The 20,148-nt window shown below is 32.8% G+C and overlaps 1 protein-coding gene across 2 annotated transcripts in view; it reads left to right on the forward strand.

Moving 5' to 3' along the window:
* The window catches only part of LOC131849815 (RNA-binding protein fusilli-like), a 114,981-nt gene that overhangs the window by 35,622 nt on the left and 59,211 nt on the right, over nucleotides 1-20,148 (forward strand). For both annotated transcript variants that reach the window (XM_059199938.1, XM_059199937.1), the window contains exon 2: nucleotides 15,628-15,720. In XM_059199938.1, coding sequence (XP_059055921.1) covers nucleotides 15,628-15,720 — 93 coding nt within the window. The remainder of the gene's footprint in view (nucleotides 1-15,627; nucleotides 15,721-20,148) is intronic.

A 20,148-nucleotide genomic window follows, 5' to 3' on the forward strand; every position in this document is an offset into this window, starting at 1 on the left:
CCGAGGCGAGTAGCACGAATAAATTATTTTTGATTTGATTTGAACGTAGTTTATAATAATAATAACTCAGGACAATTCACTATTCGCTAGCCAAAGCTTGTGTTATGAGTAGGTAGGTACTAGATAAATGATAAATACATATTTTTTTCATAAATACATACTCATTATACATAGAAAATACCCAGAACGATAAAAACTACTGTCTATAGGCTAGTAGTGTCAGGTGCTTTTTTTTTTATTTTTTATTTTTTATACTACTATGGTGGCAATCAAGCATACGGCCCATCTGATGGTAAATGGTTACCGTAGCCTATGAACGCCTGAAACACCAGGGGTATCACTTGCGCGTTGCCGACCCTTAAGAAACCTTAATATACCCTTCTTGAAAAACCCCATGCTGTAGTCTCGTGGGAAAACCTCGGCAGGAAGTTCATTCCACAATCTAAGTGTACGCGGGAGGAAACTCCTCTGAAACCGCACTGTTCGGGACTACTTAGGTTCCAGTGTGTGGGGATGAATTCCCTGTCGATGGCGAGCGGTGCGGTGGTAAAAGGTGGCTGTCGGCATCATGTCGAACAACACATGTGCTTGGATCTGTAGCGCTGCGACCTATGAAAATAGAATAAATCTATGCAATCTATTGTTCTCGCCCTTTTTCAGAGTTCGCTACATAGACCTGTCATGTACAAGAATTGAAGGATATTCTTATGAACTATAGTTTTTATCTCCTCTGGATTCAGTGTAAACTTTCCAAAGGAGATGTTTCGTTTATCCATGAGTGGGCTACAACCACATAGGATGTGTAGTGGCGCTTCCACTTCATTGTAATTTTTTTAATATATGATACATATCTATATTTTATTACTATTTTAACTGGTTTATATTATAAGTACTGGGACTTACAGTCACTCATCCAATCGATGGTTTACCACGACGGAATATTAACGTGTACAGAAGAACGATTTTGATAAAAATATATTCTTAATGAATAATGTAAAATAGACTCTAAGAATCGATTATAAAGACCCTATTTTCGAATTTCTCAATACATTCATTTACTTGTGTTAACTATCGTGTGACGCACCATTAATTAAAAATGGTAAAGTCAATAATCATGTAACCTGAAACGGAACGTCAGAGGCCAGAGCCAAAGTAATCTATGTGACATTGACAAGTGGATGACGGACGATTGAACGGAGGCAGCGGGAGTTTTGGAGCGAAAGTGTTGATATGATTATAAAAACAAGAGATAGATAATTGTGAATATTGTAGGCATTGAGGTGTTTCTCTCCCTGACTAATCGGCATTACGCCTAAGTCGTCAGGATACTAGTGATTTTAAAAGTTCAGAAGCGGTACCAATCCCGCCTACAAATTCGACTGTAAGGTAATTCTGACTAGAAGTTGTGGTAAGTGAATTTACGTTAATAACACGCATACCATTAAACGCAGTTTCTCACTTGTTTTATTGAACTTTTGGATGAATTGCTTTCTACATATTAAATAGATTTAGTATGTACGATAACTTGCGAGAGTAATGACATGACATGTAGCACGATATTGAGGTATACAATATACCTAAGAAAGAAGTATTATGAATACATTAAGTATAGAACAACATGGCTATCTAATTAGTTTAAAATACAGAGTAACTATTGTTATGTTATTAATGCCTATGATAGAGTATGATAGGATATCAACAGATTAGAAACAGTTACATTAACTATGTTGACATACAGGTTGAACATGAGAACACATACCATGTTATATATATAAACAGTGTAATGGTATTGCTGAGTTTGTTGCTAATTCACAGTAAATTAGTCTAACTTACTGTTCAGTTTTGTGTGTTTGTTCTACGTGAATTGAATTGAAGAATTGTTATTATTTCTTTACATAGGTACACATATATGTTTGATGATCCCATTTCAGATAAATGACAATCACAGGCATAGTCCAGGTATATGTCTTGATGGTGGTTATATTCCCAAATTGAGACACTGTCATATGTATATATATTATATTGGTTGATACTTTGATATGTGTTTATTAATGAATTAATAAAGCATATTAATATAGATAGACACAGTATATTGTTGACATAAACTGATACCAGCAACATAACATGTTATATTTCATAATATTAGATATTAAAGACATTTTAGATGCTATCTCTTGATTAGCTGTGAAGCTCTCAGTGAAAATAGTACTTAACTCTGATAGTACAATTATTATATTTATTTCTTGCTGTGTTTTGAATTTTATATATATAGCAATGGCTAACAATTGGTAGTAAACTCCAATGTTAAAAAACCGAATAACTGTAAACTATTATTATTAATAGTTCCTTATTTAATCATTATTTAGTATAAAATCCAATTGAGATCTATTAGGATCCTCAAGGTTATCATAATCATATGATATTGATTATTAATGTGTTGAAAAAGCACCTAGAAATGATATCCGATTCCTCAAAGGTGTCATATTATGCTGGAATTATATATTATATGTATGCTCAGATTGAATGTATTATATGTTTGAGCAATTGGTTCACTTCTTTGATGCTTCTCTTGAAATTCATTAGAATGGCCCTTAGCAGCCATTGTTGATCAATAAAGGTCCTGTGCAGGTACCTGTAGCTATGTACATTTGTCATTTGAGACAATGTTTAGTAAGTGAGTGTTGGAATTTATAAGCACCACATTAATATGTGACATGTTAGAAAGTGATAGATTACAGGTAAGACTATTCTTACATGGTTCAGTTTTATAATTTATGAAGTTGTCTTTTAACCTAAAGAAAAGCTTTTGGTAACTCCAGAAATGAATGTTATTGGCTCTTGATTGTATTATTGATTGTACAAGAAACCTGTTGATTTTCTAAACAATACTTGAGCAACAAGCTTGTCTTTAAATTTACTATTAGTGTTATGAATATGAATAAAAGTTTTTGTAAATAAGTTAATATTTGTGTACATACAGAATGTTTGGATATATATATTGAGTCGCAACAGTGAGAGTATTTGCCTTTTGATGAGTTATAACTCTCCATACAGTAAATTGCACAAAATGTCATGATTTTATAATATGAATATGTACAACATACGACAATTGTTATCACAATAATGAAAATAGACTATTGTAATATATTGCAATGTATTGCTATATTGTCCAATCTTGTGTAGTGCATAAGCTAATGAACTGAAGATTTGCTGCAAGGATCTGAGCTTAAGTTATCCATTGAGTTTTATTATTTAGTGTCATTTGTAGAATGACAGTACTAAGAAACTATAAAGTGGACAGATTCATTGTTAAATCTGTATTGGAATTGAAATGTGAAACAAGGAGGAAATCATTGTTTAAATTCAAATTGTATTATATATTTGTGAAGTACAGATAATAAAAAAAAAAACAAGTAGAATATATTATTGAATATTAATATAAATAAATGTATATCAGAAGATAATAACTAATTTAAAGCATTCATGAGTTAATAATGAACTCATCTTGAAGTTAGCACATGGATTGTGTCAAACAGTGTGGTCTAGAATTGTGAAATTTGGATAATAAACTTTATAATTCAGATATTATGGCAGGAAAATGGAAATAAATGAGTGCATAGCACTCTTTTGTTGTATATAGGTATGGACAGATGGGAGAGAATTAAGTGAATACATGTAAACTGTGATATGGTGAAATAGAGGAGAAAGGAAAAATTGGATACTATTTTTAAATGGTTTATGTAACTTACCTTCTATGTATTTGTAGACTACAGGATTATAAAATATTTTATGATTTGACTAATGAAGTTTCTGTATATTAATTAGTTATTATTAAATAGTCTCTGTGGGAGGCAATGTTAAGATATTCAAAGTACATAAGCTTTAAAATTATTATAGAGGAAAATTATGAGACACAGACAGACAAGATTGTTAGGAAAGAAAAGAGATATGGATATTCTAGAAAACTTTGCTGATGACCTTGGTAATGTGGTTATTAATAGGCTGCATAATTGTCCATGCATAGAAATTCGTTCCCATTCTATACAACCGTTATATATTTATGAGAATTCCTGATTGTTGGTGTTTTATGCTATGCCTTTATAAGCATGTGGTTTGTTTTATTTAATATAACTTTGTTACCAAAGAGGATGAGACTGAAGTTAGTCGGTTTTATGAAGATAGCACTTCTATACTGTGGCAAGCTTCCAATTATCTTCTGTGAATCTACTGTACTGTAGAGGACAGTGCATGGTGATTTCGGTATAGCTATGACAGGAATATATAAGTAAAAAAAAAAAAGAATAGGAAAAATCCTCAATATCTTGTGAACACAAGTTAATCACTGCAAATGTAACTTAGATTGAAAGTGAGATGTTGGTATCCGTTGGGATGAACAGTGATTCACAAGCACAGTATCAGTATAATTTATAGAAGAAAAAAATATATAAATAGTAATGATTCAAAAGAAAATTGTATCATATGTACAGGTATAAATACATATAGTAATATTAAGCCTATTTAACATTTAAATAGTATTGTGATTGATTGGATTGTAGGACACCATATAATGAAATGAAAAATTTATAAGCCATATATATATATATATATATATAAGAAAATGGCAGAGACGACACAAAAGAAACGTAGGACAGCAGAAAAAAAGATAAGCAGATGACATAAGAAAAAAAAGGAAACAGCAGGAGAAGACTGGATGCAAACTTCCATAGAGAGAGACATGGATAGTCAGTATGGACGAGCTGGTTTATGAATATGGATACTGGCGTAATTTATGAGATTTTTATATGGTTTACTGATGGATAATAAACTACTTTATGAATAGCATATATGTAGAATGAAAAATAAATACTGCATGGTCTAAGTTGTAAGTTTTACATGTTATAGAGAATTATTTGTTGAGAAAATGTTTGCGAGCTGAGCCATTGTTCTTTAATTATAATGGTATTATAGTGAATACAAATTTAAGAAGCACAGGTAGTTAAAAGAAAAAGAAAAACAAAAGGACAATTGATTGTTGTTAAATGTATGAGCACTAAAGTTTTGAAAAGTGTACATGGGTATACTAGATTTAAGTTGAAAGGATCCTATTGAACCTATAACTGTTTTAAGAGACCTTTATATCCAATGCAAATAAAATGAGAGATAATATAAGTTGTGGAAGTAAGGCTATATCTGTCAATTTAATCCCAGGAATATATAAGAAAAGTTACTAGAGGATATAAATGAAAGTTAAGATATAAGAAAGTTAAATATTGTTAACAATAGATTACAGTTTACAGTTAAAAATTACTGTTGTAGATGGTTTTGCCAATTTTATTAATTTCTAGTTAACTTTTGTTAAATCTTGAGATATTGTATCTATTAAGATTTTAATTGGTTGAAAAAAAAAGAGTATAATCGAAGCGTATAATGCTAAATTAACGAGCATGTAAGAATTGTTGGTATACATGTTGACTCAATTGACTGGAATATGAGATTGGATGTGTTGTATTTAGACCATTGTCACTTTTGACATAACTGTTGAGTTGAAGTAAAATAAGAGTGTTAACTAAGGCTTTTAATAGTAAACTCATCAACATATAAGAATTGATGTTGTCACTTGCATAGCATACGAGAACGGATGTATTAAATAAGTGAGGGTGTTTTAATGTTGAATTGTACAAAATTACAGGTGTAGAAATATTGGAAGTTTATAATAATAACGGTGATGTTGTTTTCAAATATTTGGTTGATATTGATCAGATAAATAAGATTGAATTAAATTTAAAGCGTTGTCTTTGACGACGACGGAAGTTAAAATTTTTATAAGTAATGATCAACGCAATCAAATGCTGGGCATTTGATTCCATAGATTAGTCTGAGCACCTATATGCACTTGTATGTGTGGCTGAACGCCCTTTGGAGAAATCGGATTGACTATTGTACTAACTAAATAGTTTAAATTGAAATTAATCCTTTCAGAATTGATTTTATGTGTCTGTTGTAATTAATGGGAAATTAGAAGAGGTGCTAATTTATAGAACCCAGACACCGTATACAGACACTTTAGAAATATTATGAATAAAGCGCTCGAGGTGTACAAGATAGTTACACTGCAAGATTGTAGTAAGGACGATCACAAGGTAAAATTTGATACACCTCTATAGAAAATAGTCGGTAAATATACGCGGTGAAGAGTTGTACATGAACGAATAGATCTGAAAGATTAAGGAATGCTAGTGATACAATGATGAGTTACAATCGATGACAAGCTGAATTATGAGCAAAATGGCTAATAGAACGGGCGGTTGATATGACAATGAAAAATGATTTGCAATACTTTGATGAAATTATGAGATTAATATAATAATCATATGACTATGAATACGATTTATGGATTTTAAGGTAAATGATGGTGATTTAGATTTGATGATATACTGATGAGATGATTGCGCTGAGATCGCGGCTGATGGTTCCGTATACGTTAGTTCACGGAGAAAATGGGGATCCGCGTGTGCTCAATGCGACGTACAACGAACGACTTGCTTTTTGTTGATGCTACTCAAGATTTGGTAGATAATAATAGGAGTAGGGTATGTGGTAGTAATATATTGCATGTTCGTTCAGAAATTGGTAGATACTAGATATATATCAACCAGATATATAATTCGAATTTGGTACATAATTAAATTGAATTAACTTATGATTAAATGTTATAAAGTCCTTTAAAGCGTTGGAGAAATAGTAAAATGGAACCAGGAAATCCAGTTCTTAAAGATATGTAATAGAATAAAAAGTAATAGTAAATTTTGATGGGAGTGCATATAACCCATAGTTGAGTTGCAATGTAGAGCACTTGAGGCTGAAGTAAAAATAGCATAGTACCATAAAGAATATGACTAGTTGGAGGCCGTAACTCCTTGCGTGCGCAAGCGGTGAATGCCTCATTGAGAAAATGACCAGTTGTTAAATATTTGATGTGTTTCAGTTGGAGGCCGTAGTTCCTTGTGGCGGCAAGCAGTGGCTGAGTCTAATGAGAATCTGACCAGTTTGAGGCCGTAGCTCCTTGTGTGGGCAAGCGGTGGCTGAGTCTAATGAGAATTTGACCAGTTTGAGGCCGTAGCTCCTTGTGCGGGCAAGCGGTGGCTGAGTCTAATAAAATCCAGATCTGTTGAGACCGTAGTCATAGTGGGCAAGCGGTGGCATTTTTTTAATGTTTTGTTTTAACAGGTATTTCACTAATTAGCTAGGCAGCCGTGTTTGCAGAGATGCTGACTGTACCTGTGTAGTACCTGGTGTGAAAAATTAAGTGATACAACTTAAGGCGGAAAAATATAACAAAGACTGAATTCATGATGTTGAAATGTAATGTGTAGTTGTCAGTGGCAACTTTCATACTTTAAGTATGTAAAGTATCTCAAACTAAATTTTATATGATTTTAATTTTATTATATTACCCGATGTTAACTGTTATGATAATATCGAATGGCCCTTCGATAACGTTGGATGGCCGAAGTGGCTACGAATACCATCGATAAAATATAAAGTGAATAGTAGGCTTACTAAACTCACGTTCGTTTGACGAAAGTTAGTAATTCGTTTTATGGAAATTGCGCAAGGTTTTACAACAAACTCCCAGAGTCTGTACTCAATTTGCCAGAAAAAGAAATCAAATGTGTCATAAAATATTTTCTTTGTAAAAAAAAAAAAAGCTTATTATAAAATTGAAAAATTTATAAATGTCATCATTTATAAATCAGTGTTTTTTTTAGAAAATATCTAACTTGAAATTCATAGCGCTGTCAATGTTGTCTGATTGAACGGAGATTAAGTGCGTAGCGGTTTTTATGTTGATTGCCGCACGCCTAATCCTTGTTGTTAATTAAATATAAGTAAATCAATATTTATTTAAAAGAGCAACACACAGGTTTCTTGTTTGTTCTTCTTGTGATGAATCTGCGTTCCGAATAAGCGATAGATTCAAAAATCTTGACTACTCAAAAGTGCTTATATTAAGTTTGTTTGAATAAAGATTATTTCTATTTCACATTAATCTGGAACAGTGGGTTTTGGTTTATGTTAAACTGGTGTTGTAAAGAAAATTGAGATCAGTATCTACAATCATTTATAGTTCCCTAAATGTACAGGGTTCAAAGGGTGCAATAGATTACTTGACCAGTGAGCTGATGGTATTGTTAAGTAAATCATAACTGAAATTCAATGAATTATGTTATATTAAAATAATTCTCTGGTAAATCAAGAGTATCGTCGAAGTAAAATAGTAGTAGTAGTATTGAGGGTATTAGAACCACTTGAATAATATTGACCTGTTATTTTCTATTGGTGAGGTGAAGGCAGGCAGCGATTTTGTTCTAATTTTATGTCACGAGAATAATACTTTCTCTTTATATTTTTTTCTCTATATATGTAGGTAATTAAGTTTTACCTTTTGTAATGTGATATGTTAAATTTATCCGTTAAAATATTCATGATGAGAAATGTCAAGTTCTATTTTGGAGGTATAAAAAAAATTCAATGTTCATCGGATCGGAAACTTACATTGTGATGGTGATATGTTACAGTCTGACTCATAGAAGTCAATCACCGCCAAATAATTGTTTGTTACTCTAAAAGGTTGTTCATGTTTTTGGGTGATTTGGATTATGTAAATTAATATATGTTATGTTATATTTTGTGCATTCTGAATGCATGCCGAAACTTAGCTCTGTTAGTATTGATTTTAGATTGTAAACCTTTGACAGTATACTAAGATAGTCAATGTTATGAAAGTAATGTGTATCTTTAGTTTATTTAGTTAAGTATTTGTTATATGATCCTGTAGACACTATATCCTTTGATAAGCATGACTACGCTCATCAGTTACCTATGTGTCTGGGCCAGACACTATTGCAGGATGGCCGACTGTTAACTATCGTGTGACGCACCATTAATTAAAAATGGTAAAGTCAATAATCATGTAACCTGAAACGGAACGTCAGAGGCCAGAGCCAAAGTAATCTATGTGACATTGACAAGTGGATGACGGACGATTGAACGGAGGCAGCGGGAGTTTTGGAGCGAAAGTGTTGATATGATTATAAAAACAAGAGATAGATAATTGTGAATATTGTAGGCATTGAGGTGTTTCTCTCCCTGACTAATCGGCATTACGCCTAAGTCGTCAGGATACTAGTGATTTTAAAACTTGTAATATAGTTTTTGTTAGATAAATTTTCCATATAGTGTCGAACATTGTAAAATAGACTCTAAAGTCGTTAATAAAAAGACTATTTTCAAATTGCCATGTAAATATATTGTTTTTGTTAGATTGATTTTCCACGTGGAATAGAACATTCTAATATAAACTCTAAATGTGAACACAAAGAGTCTATTTTCGAATTTCCCAATCAATCGTTTACCAGTAATATATTTTTTTTGTTAGATAATTTTTCCACATTGTATGCAAAGTGAGGTGGGTCGCGACATTATTGCGCATGCATCGCCGGTCAAAAGTCATTTGCGACAATAGACGGGGTGGAAACCGACAGCGAGTTGCGAAGTCGTCAGTCATAGACTAGAAAATTCTTAAAACACAATCATCTAGGTACTTTATTGTGGCATCGATGTCTAATAAAAAAAATACTTGCTAATATATAAGTACGCTATCGTAGACAATGGCTGTATGTGCAGAGTCCTTTTGCCTTTTCGTGAGATGAGAAAAAAAGAACGAAAAAAAAATTATGTTCTTATATTAGAATTTGTTTGTGTTATTCATTATATTACATTGTATATATTACATTGTACTGACTTTATACAAATTATACTGCATATTATACCTAGTATAGAAGCAGTATCTACAGAAATGACAACGCATGAGACGCTTACCTCAATTATCATAATGATAGTAGTCTATAGAATACAGTTATCAGTTACCACTTTCCATCAGGTGGGCTGTTTGATTGTTTGCTCTTTTAGGTACATAAAAAATTACATGTACCCACTTTTTTTTTATAGTTCGACGTCGGCAAACAAGCGTACGGCCCATCTGACGGTATAACCTTATATAATTTTTGACTTACACATATTTTGTTTTATAAATAAAAAATATTGTATCTTCGCCGTGCGCTAGAGTTTGCCGGAATGTCGACTAGCTAACACTTCCAACGATGGTATCATTAATCCTTATTATTAACAATACTCCCCGGTCTCAAACATTTAAGATATTATATTTTAAAATCATATATAGCTGATTTTCCCATCCGATGGATCCCCCGTCCAATTCAAACGGGGATCGAAATTACGACGGCCAGAGCCGATGTTCGAACTAGTGGTGCCCTCAGACTAAAGTCGTATCCGTCAGGCAGGAGTTGGCCTTCAGCGGCTCCATAAGTCCTTCCGCGGGTTTGGAGTGCCATCTACAATCGCCGGTCGGTGAAGCTGTAAAGGCCAGCTGCGGCCAACAGCTTTAGAGTAGTCTGAAAAAAAAAATTTGCTGATGCTAACACCTAACATCTGGGGTAGGGGAAAGGTATTGTTAGTAATGGGAACTAGTAACTCCCATTGCTAGCAATGTACCATGTTAAGTCGACCTCCACGCGGTTCCCCCTGGAAGCCATCGTGATAAATTTTTGGTGAATTTGTCACGATGGGCTAACTGACCTGATCTCATGCTCATCTATCATCCTCCACTGGTGCCCCGCCAGCGTAAACCGTTGGCACAGGCGGGTGCACCATTCCTTTATTATCGATAAGAAAAAAATCTATACCTGTAAATAAAATTTGAAGTGTCTGTTTGTAATATTGAAATAACAGTTTTTTGTAACTTGCATATCAATAAATACATTTTTTACAATTTTTTCTGACTGTCTGTCTGTTTGTTTGTTTCGGCTAATCTCTGAAATAGCTGTACCGATTTTGACGGAACTTTTTTTGGCAGGTAGCAATAAGGACAAAACAAAAAAAAATCATCTGGGGAAAGGGGATTGTTAGTAATGTGGACTAATAACCCTATTGCTAGCAATGGACCATATCAAGTTAACCTACACGTAGTTCCTCCTGGAAATCATCGTGATAAATTCCTGGTGAATTTATCACGATGGGCTAACTGACCTGACCTTATGCTTATCCTATGATCTTTCGCTGGTGCCCCGACATCGTAAACCGTTAGAGTAAAGCACCATACCATCATCCATTAAAAAATACTCTTCTCCGCCCAGGTTTATGATTAAACATTATAAAATCATATATAAAGGAAGCTAACAGTTTATTTCTACTGTGAAGTGTTGTGGGTGGTTACATAATGTATCCATCAATTCCATTTCCCGCCATGTTATTGTTTACAACGAACCACGCTCGGTGATTGGTCGGAGTCGCGCATGCGCAATCGTTTTGTTCTCTCATTCGTCAAACTGCGAACGTCCCAGTTTGAAATTAGAAACATCTGGCTCGGGTAACTGATCCAAATATGGCACCTTATGGTAGGGATTTCTCTCAATTTTAAAACGGACGTAACTCCTGGTGCTACTGAAATGTATGTTAATAGATTATCATCTATACATATAAATAAAATTGGAGTGTCTGTTTGTAATATTGAAATAACCGTTTTTTACTACATGCATATGAATATAAATACGGTCTTTACACCAAAAAACCACTTTTTAAAATTTTTGTCTGTCTGTCTGTCGGTCTGTTTGTTCCGGCTAATTTCTGAAATGGCTGGACCGATTTTAACGGGGCTTTTTTTGGCAGGTAGCTGATGTAACAAGGAGTAACTTAGGCTACTTTTATTTTTAAAAAATCTTTTATTTTCGAAAAATAAAGTTAAATTCTACGCGGACGAAGTCGAGGGTCCAGCTAGTTATTATTATAGTTAAATAGGTTTTAAATACGAATAATTCTATGGTAAATAGTGGTATTTACCTCTCTCGACGGCTGCAACCTACAGATAGTCGAAACGTCGAGAGGTAAATTGTTTGCCATAAAATTATTCCTGTTAAAACCCGTTTAACTAATAATGTCTAGGTATATAAATACGTGAAGCAAAAATTGAATCCATTTTTAAGACATTTACGTGGATAAGTAGTACAGAATGCATTTTTTTTTTCAATCTTATATCTATATAAAATTCTCGTGTCACAGTTTTTGTTCCCATACTCCTCCGAAACGGCTTGACCGATTCTCATGAAATTTTGTTCTGAGAATCGGCCAACATCTATTTTTCATCGCCCTAAATGTTAGGGGTAGTCCACCCCTAATTTTTTTTTATTTTAAGGCAAAACAACGTTTCCCTGGACAGCTAGTAATGCATAAAAATTTAATAAACAATGGTCGAATTTCAGCCTCTGAACGATCTCTAGTAATATAAATTTGTTGTTAATCTTATTCTCATATAAAATATTTACCTAAGAGTTACGTATCCTTTTTACAAGATGTTGTACTTGTATATTATTTAATAACAGTTTTAATTTATTAACAATGTCAATATTGCGTAAGTATATAGTGAGAGTGTAAGGCTCATCAAATGGTTGTAAGGGAAAGAGAAAAAGTGATGGATGGACTGTGTGAAAGATGATACGGTAAAGGGAGTAAATAATGAGATGACTGCGAACAGGGATGAATGGAAGAAAAAACATTTTACGCCGACCACAAATACAATATGTCTACACAAACTATTACAGAATGGTGATACATATGAATGTGGATGGTAATAAGGGTTGGGGAAAGCCGAAAAAGAGATGGATGGACTGTGTGAAAGGTGATATGGTAAGAAAGGGAGTAAATAACGAGATGACTGCGAACAGGGATGAATGGAAGAGAAAAACATATTATGCCGACCACAAATAGGTATCATGTATCTACACAAGCTATTACATAGGAATGTGGATGGTAATAAGGGTTGAGGAAGGCCGAATAAGAAATGGATGGACAGTGTGAAAGATGATATGGTAAAGGGAACAAATAACGAGATGACTGCGAACAGGGATGAATGGAAGAAAAAAAACATATTATGCCGACCACAAATACAATATATCTACACAAGCTATTACAGAATGGTGATACATATGAATGTGGATGGTAATAAGGGTTGAGGAAGGCCGGAAAAGAATAGAATAGAATAGAATAGTATAGAATAGAAAATCATTTATTCAAATAAACTTACATTGAAGCATTTTTGAATAGTCATTATATTTTTTTAATCTACCGCTCATCCGAAAAGCTGTCTCATCACAAGAAGAACGAGCAAGAAGCTTGCGTGTTGCTCTTTTAAATAATTTTATTATTACTTTACATTTTTAAGTTTAAGTGTGTGAATAGAGAGAATAGAGATGGATGGACTGTGTGAAAGATGATATGGTAAGAAAGGGAGTAAATAACGCGATGACTGCGAACAGGGATGAATGGAAGAGAAAAACATATTACGCCGACCACAAATAAATGGGATAAGGAAGAAGCCGATGATGATGTAAGACTCATCAAAACATTACGTAATTTAAAAGTGTTTAATTTCCCACATTGTCATGTGAATTATTTTGTTATACCCAATAAATGTTTTTGTCATAACTCTTGTGAAATGCATTGGGATTGAACATTGTAATCAATGTTTGATTAACAATTAAAGACACTATGGTAATTTCCTTCGAAATCTATTAGGTGTTTGACGATGCGGTGGTCTAGTGGTTAAGTGCACCGCTTTACTTCCGATGGTCGCGGGTTCGATTCCTCGCACGGTGCAAACATTTGTATTCATGAGTATGACTGTTTGTATCGGTCTGGATGTTTTCTATGTATATTATGTATCTATTTATATACAAAAATATCTAAGTATTTATATCAGTTGTCTAGTACCCATAATACAAGCTCTGCTTACCGTGGGACTAGAAGGCGCTGTGTTAATTGTCCAGGGTTATTTAATTATTACTAATTGTATCTACATACGTTTTCCTATCTTAAATATCAATGTTGAATTGGTATTGGTATAAATAAAAAAAACCGTATATTTTTCTAATTTTCTTTTCTTTCTTAGTTCTTTTAAGAACCTTCTCTTGACAATAATAAAAATTTGCGTAATCGATTCAGCAGTTAACGCATGATAACCTGACCAAGGGATATAAATTCTTATTTATATCTATATAGATTTTTAACAATATTCCAATAAACTTATTATCACATAGAATTTTAAAAAGAAAAATCTGTTAGAAAATTTATATTTATGTTTATATACATAAATATAAATTTTTTACATTACATACCTGCTACGTTTAAGGCAATACTTCTAGGTTGACGTAATAGAATGGCAAATAAGCATTAAGGAAATTAAAATCACTGTAATAGATACACATGTTGTAGTCTATACATCTATACATATAAATAAAATTGGAGTGTCTGTTTGTAATATTGAAATAACAGTTTTTTACTACATGCATATTAATATAAATAACATTTTTTACAATTTTTGTCTGTCTGTCTGTTTGTTCCGGCTAATCTCTGAAATGACTGGACCGATTTTGACGGGACTTTTATTGACAGGAGCTGATGTAATAAGGAGTAACTTAGGCTACTTTTATTTAATAAGAATTAAGTTAAATACCACGCGGACAAAGTCGTGGGTACAGCTAGTTATAAATATAACAGCTTATTATAATGTACAAGTATATCAATCAGTAATGCATTAATAGAATTCATTAATTTCTAATTTAACAACAGTTAAATTGTTTCCCTAATTGGGTAAATTACTGTCAATATTAAAGGAAAATAAATGACAATGGACACGAAGAATTTCCAGAACATCAACAGGATGTCGCTTTAGTATATCTATAAACAAATACATGTATTTTTAAATTTATGAATATTACAACATGGGGTTTCTTAAGGACCTTATGGATGATAATGGAATGGTGCACCCGCCTGCGCTAACGGTTTACGCTGTGGGGCACAAATGGAGGGTAATAGGATGAGCAGGGCGTCAGCTTAGTTAGTACATTGTGGTTAATTCACCATGAATTTATCAGGATGGTTTCCAGGGGGAACTGCGTGTAGGTCAACCTGACATGGTACATTGTAGAAATGTAGAATGGGGTATAACTGTACCAGATTGTAAGGTGAAAGTAGCTTCTGGGTAAGCACGTTATATCTTAGGCCTTGCCATCATTTACCATCAGATGAGGTAAGACCAAGCGCAATCCTATTATTAATAAAAAATATATATATATTATATAAATAAGGAAAGGACCCATATTATACTGATACTAAATAGTCTGACAGTAGCAGAACAGAAGAGAGTAGAATAGAAAAAAAATTAATGGAAGAGAACTGAGAGAACAGAAAAACTAACAAATTGAGATAATATTCCCGTAGTTGTAGTTGTTTTACGTTTAAAAGAACATTTATTCGTAGCGTAGAAATAAAAATCGAGTACCACTGCATCGATGTATCATTACATATCTTAAACATCTCAATATATTATAGTTTACATATATGACAGTACGATATCATTTTTAACACTTGTAATTTATCTGTATAAATACATTAAATATGTTAATCACACTTTATTGCAGTGACAACAAAGATTGCAATATTATCTCTAAAAGTATTTCGATAAACATTACTTATTTACTTTTTTTATTGTTGCAGATAATAGGCGAAAGAGAATATGCAGTGAGACCTACGAGGCGGCCCTCCGAGGAACTGCAGACTGGACAACCTTTAGATGTAGTTGTACAACAGGTGAATATTACATATGAATTACTAGATTAAGTGTTGTAATAATCGAGATACTACAGAATGGGGTCGTATAATACATATAATTCTACCGGAAACAATTATCGAAAAACCGGAAAAAAGAGATATATATCTATATGCATATGGATATTTACAAAATTTCTCACAAACCAGTCAATTATTTGAGTTGTAGGTATAGTATGGAAGTCGTATTTTTATTTTTTAAAATTATAGCCAATAATTTTTTATTATATATGATAATATAATGTTGGACCCGATTTCGAGAGCACTTTTTACGCTGGCGGGACACCAGCGTAGGATGATAAGATGACGTCAAGTTAGTTGGCCTATGGATGGTTTCCAGGAGGAACCGCGTGAAGGCTATCAAAATGACTTAAATGATTATTAATATTATTAAGATTAAGATGGTGGGATGACCATGAGATATCATATTTTTTTTTTATGGATGATACTGGAATGGTTCTCCCGCCTGCGCTCACGGTTTACGCTGGCGGGGCACCAGTGGAGGATAATAAGATGAGCACTAAGAATTTATCACAATGGTTTCCTGGGGGAACCGCGTGGTGGTCAACCTGACATGGTACATTGCTAGCAATGGGATCATCAGTCCACGTTACTAACAATCCCATTTCCCTCCAGCCAAAACATTCTAAAACTTTGCAAAGCTAAAATTCATTAGAGTACTACGATTTTAAAATTTATAATATAATTCATTTATCTAGATATAATTATCTTATCTGCATGTCATATTAATGAATTTATTTACTCAGCACTTTAGATAAAATCATAATGCGCTTTAATTGACTCTATAAAATATAACAATCTTGACCTTTACGGTTGTAGTAATTTGTTCAATACAGATGATAATTAGAACCATTTCAGATGACCCCACACCCACTCTATGATAATCTTGTACTTGTTTATAATAGAGCACCTGTACTTATTCGTAATGTTACAGCTTTATTATTGACTAGCTGACCCGTGCAACTTCGTCAGCGTTTTCATTTCCCCACCTTTTGCAATATGCTTGATTGCAGCTCCGCTCCTATTGGTCGTAGCGTAATGGTATATAGCTTAAAGCCTTCCTCGACAAATGGACTAACCAACACTAAAAAAATTTTTCAATTCGAACCAGTAGTTCCTGAGATTAACGCGTTCAAATAAACAAACAAACTCTTCAGCTTTATGATAGTATAGTATAGATATTAAATAGTATAGACATCTGTATAATGTCATTAGTATTCATACATAAATTCTAAATACTTAAGTTATTTCTCACATTAGCCTTCTGTGTCTATACTCAGAAGGGAAAAGTCAGGGCACACCTATATTAGAAATAGAAATAATCTTTATACAAATAAACTCAATACAAGCACTTTTGAATAGTCATATTTGTTTTATTCTACCACTCATTCGTAACTAAGATTAATTACAAGAATAAGAGCAAGAAACTTGTGTGTTGCTCTTTTGATTAGATATTAAAATAAATAATTACACAATAACAAGGAAGAGGTATGCGACAATCAACATAGAAACCGCTACGCCCTCTTTCTTAGTGCAATCAGATAATATTGTCAGCGCTATGAATTATAAGTTTTTACAAAAACAGTATTAGTTAATTTTAACAATTATAACAACTGTTAGTTTATTTTAATACATGTACTTACAAAAATAACTAATATTATATTAATTAGTTATTTATGTAAGTACATGTATTAGAATAATTTAAAAAAAACCTTAAAAAATAATAGGTCAATCAATATTCAGTGTCTTTTTTTGTTCTGTTTTTCCCGTTTAAGGGAAAGGCAAAAGGACTCAGCCTATACAGTCATTGTCTCCGATAGATTCAGTGACTTTATCCTATTTGAAGTTAAGATATCCCGCATTTAGTTTTTAATTTTATCTGTTTGATAGAGAATAAGTATTAATTTAATAAATATATTTATCCGTTCATTCTATTCTAGAATTCAATTATAATTATTTAGTTACTTATATTTGTATTATTTTTTGTAGTACAGTAATTATTCGACATTGTAAACTTTAAAAGGATCTTGTTAGTACGTTTTATGCTTCATAAACTTGCCTATTCTAATTATCTATGGCTGTACAAAGACAAGCCTTGGTCTTTGACATGGCTTTATTATATCAAAGAGTATTGATTATATCAAAGAATGTTGTATATTTATTTTATAAATGGAGTCTTTTAACGATTTGGCCTTTAAGGATATTTTACGTGAAAGAATTAAATGGTCGAAGTGCTAAACAGTGTATTTCTAATTTGACATCAAATGAACAAGGAAGAAACTATTCAGAAATTATACAGATATCTATAAAAATACAACAATTATATAAAAGGGTGCGTTTCCGTGCATAACGCAAAATATAAAAAAATAGTATAATATATATTAAGTACAATAACAATAGTTGAAAATTCAAAGTGTACTATTTTTTTACTATATTCCAAGAGGGTTAGTAATGAAATGTTACAAGATATATACAAGCCTAAGTGGTCTCGGAGAGTGCGGTTTCAGAGGAGCTTCCTCCCGCGTACACTTAGATTGTGGAATGAACTACCTGTCGAGGTTTTCCCGAGATACTACAGCATGGGGTTTTTTAAGAAGGGTATATTAAGGTTTTTTAAGGGTCTGCAACACGCATGTGACTCCCCTGGTGTTTCAGGCGTCCATAGGCTATGATAACCGTCTACCATCAGATGGGCCGTATGCTTGTTTGCTACCTACGTGGTTTAAAAAAAAACTATATTGTGAGGTTAATATTTTTTTACAGAATCCTACTTCTAGAAAGTTCTTTAATGCAGATCTATACTAATATTATAATCTCTGATATTCCTTGATCCGATTTTGAATATTCTGCAAGTGTTGCCCAATTTAGAGGAAGGCTATAGACTATATAACATAACGTTACAACCAATAGAAGTGGAGCAGGATTGAAAAATCTTGCAAAAAACGGGAAAAACGTGACATAGACGAAATCAGCTAGTGAGACAAGTAATGATAGTCTATGGTCGAGGAATTAAACAGCCAATGTCATCTTTAATGAATACGAGATACCTGGTGTTTACAGAACGTTTGGCGGTCGCAAGTTTAATATTATGCAATTAGGTTTCCATGATTCTGAATAATAATACCGGAAGTAAGTTTTTTTTATACTACAACTAAGCTTCTAGCTGCTCGCCTGGCTTTGCACAGGTGTACATGTCTTATATCTATAAACCCTCCTCTTGAATTACTCTATCTATTAAAAAAGCCGCTTCAAATCCGTTGCGTAGTTTTACAGATTTAAGCATAGGGACGGACAGACAGCGTCAGCGACTTTGTTTTATACTATGTAATGATGGTGGCAAACAAGCATACGGCCCATCTGATGATAAATGGTTACCGTAGCCTATGGACGCCTGAGACACCAGAGGTGTTACATGCGCGTAACTGACTCTTAAGAAACCTTAATAATATATCATTCTTGAATAGTATAATATTAAATTATAAACTATTAACTGTGCTCGCAGTTTCACCTGCTTTAACTTTCCATAACATATATAGCCTATGTGTTATTCTGATGCGTAAGCTATTTTACAGTAAAGTTTAATCAAAATCCGTTCAGTAGTTTTTGCGTGAAATGGTAACAAACATCCATACTTACAATCTATAGCTATACATATAAATAAAATTGGAGTGTCTGTTTGTAATATTGAAATAACCATTTTTTACTTCATGTATATGAATATAAATACGGTTCAAATAACATTTTTTACAATTTTTGTCTGTCTGTTTGTTCCGGCTAATCTCTTAAATAACTGGACCGATTTTGACGGGACTTTTATTGGCAGGTAGCTGATGTAATAAGCTATAGAATTTTCTAAAATAAAAGTAGCCTAGTAGTACGTTTATTTTGGAAAAATAAAGTTAAATTCCACGCGGACGAAGTCGCGGGTACCGCGAGTAATATTAATAAGATACGTGATTTTATTCAAAAGTTGCACTATGTGGAAATAAAAAAACCCAGTTACAGTAATAAAGTTGTGGTTAATAAACCTTGACTAAAAATAAAAACCCTTGTAGAAATAGGGAAAACCTAAACGGATATTTATAGTAATAGTAGTATTACTGTTGTATGAATTAAAGAATTAAAGGATTTATTTAAACCAATACAAAATTAATAAAATAATATATTAAACTCCGTCCGTCTGTCACGCTTTTACGCCAAAACTAAGGAACCGATTTAAATGTTTAGTACACAGATTGTCTGTTCCCTGAAATTGTATATAGGTTATTTTTTATGTGGAAAAAAAGGGTTGTAATTGGTTGAAAGAGGAGATGAAAGGTTGGATGGAAGTATCGTCATTTTTAAAGCTAGAAATTTGAAACTTATTTTTTTATAAATAAATATAACGTT

Source organism: Achroia grisella, unplaced genomic scaffold, assembly GCF_030625045.1.
Source record: "Achroia grisella isolate CSIRO2021 unplaced genomic scaffold, CSIRO_AGI_Agris_v1 utg660, whole genome shotgun sequence".
NCBI lineage: Eukaryota > Metazoa > Arthropoda > Insecta > Lepidoptera > Pyralidae > Achroia > Achroia grisella.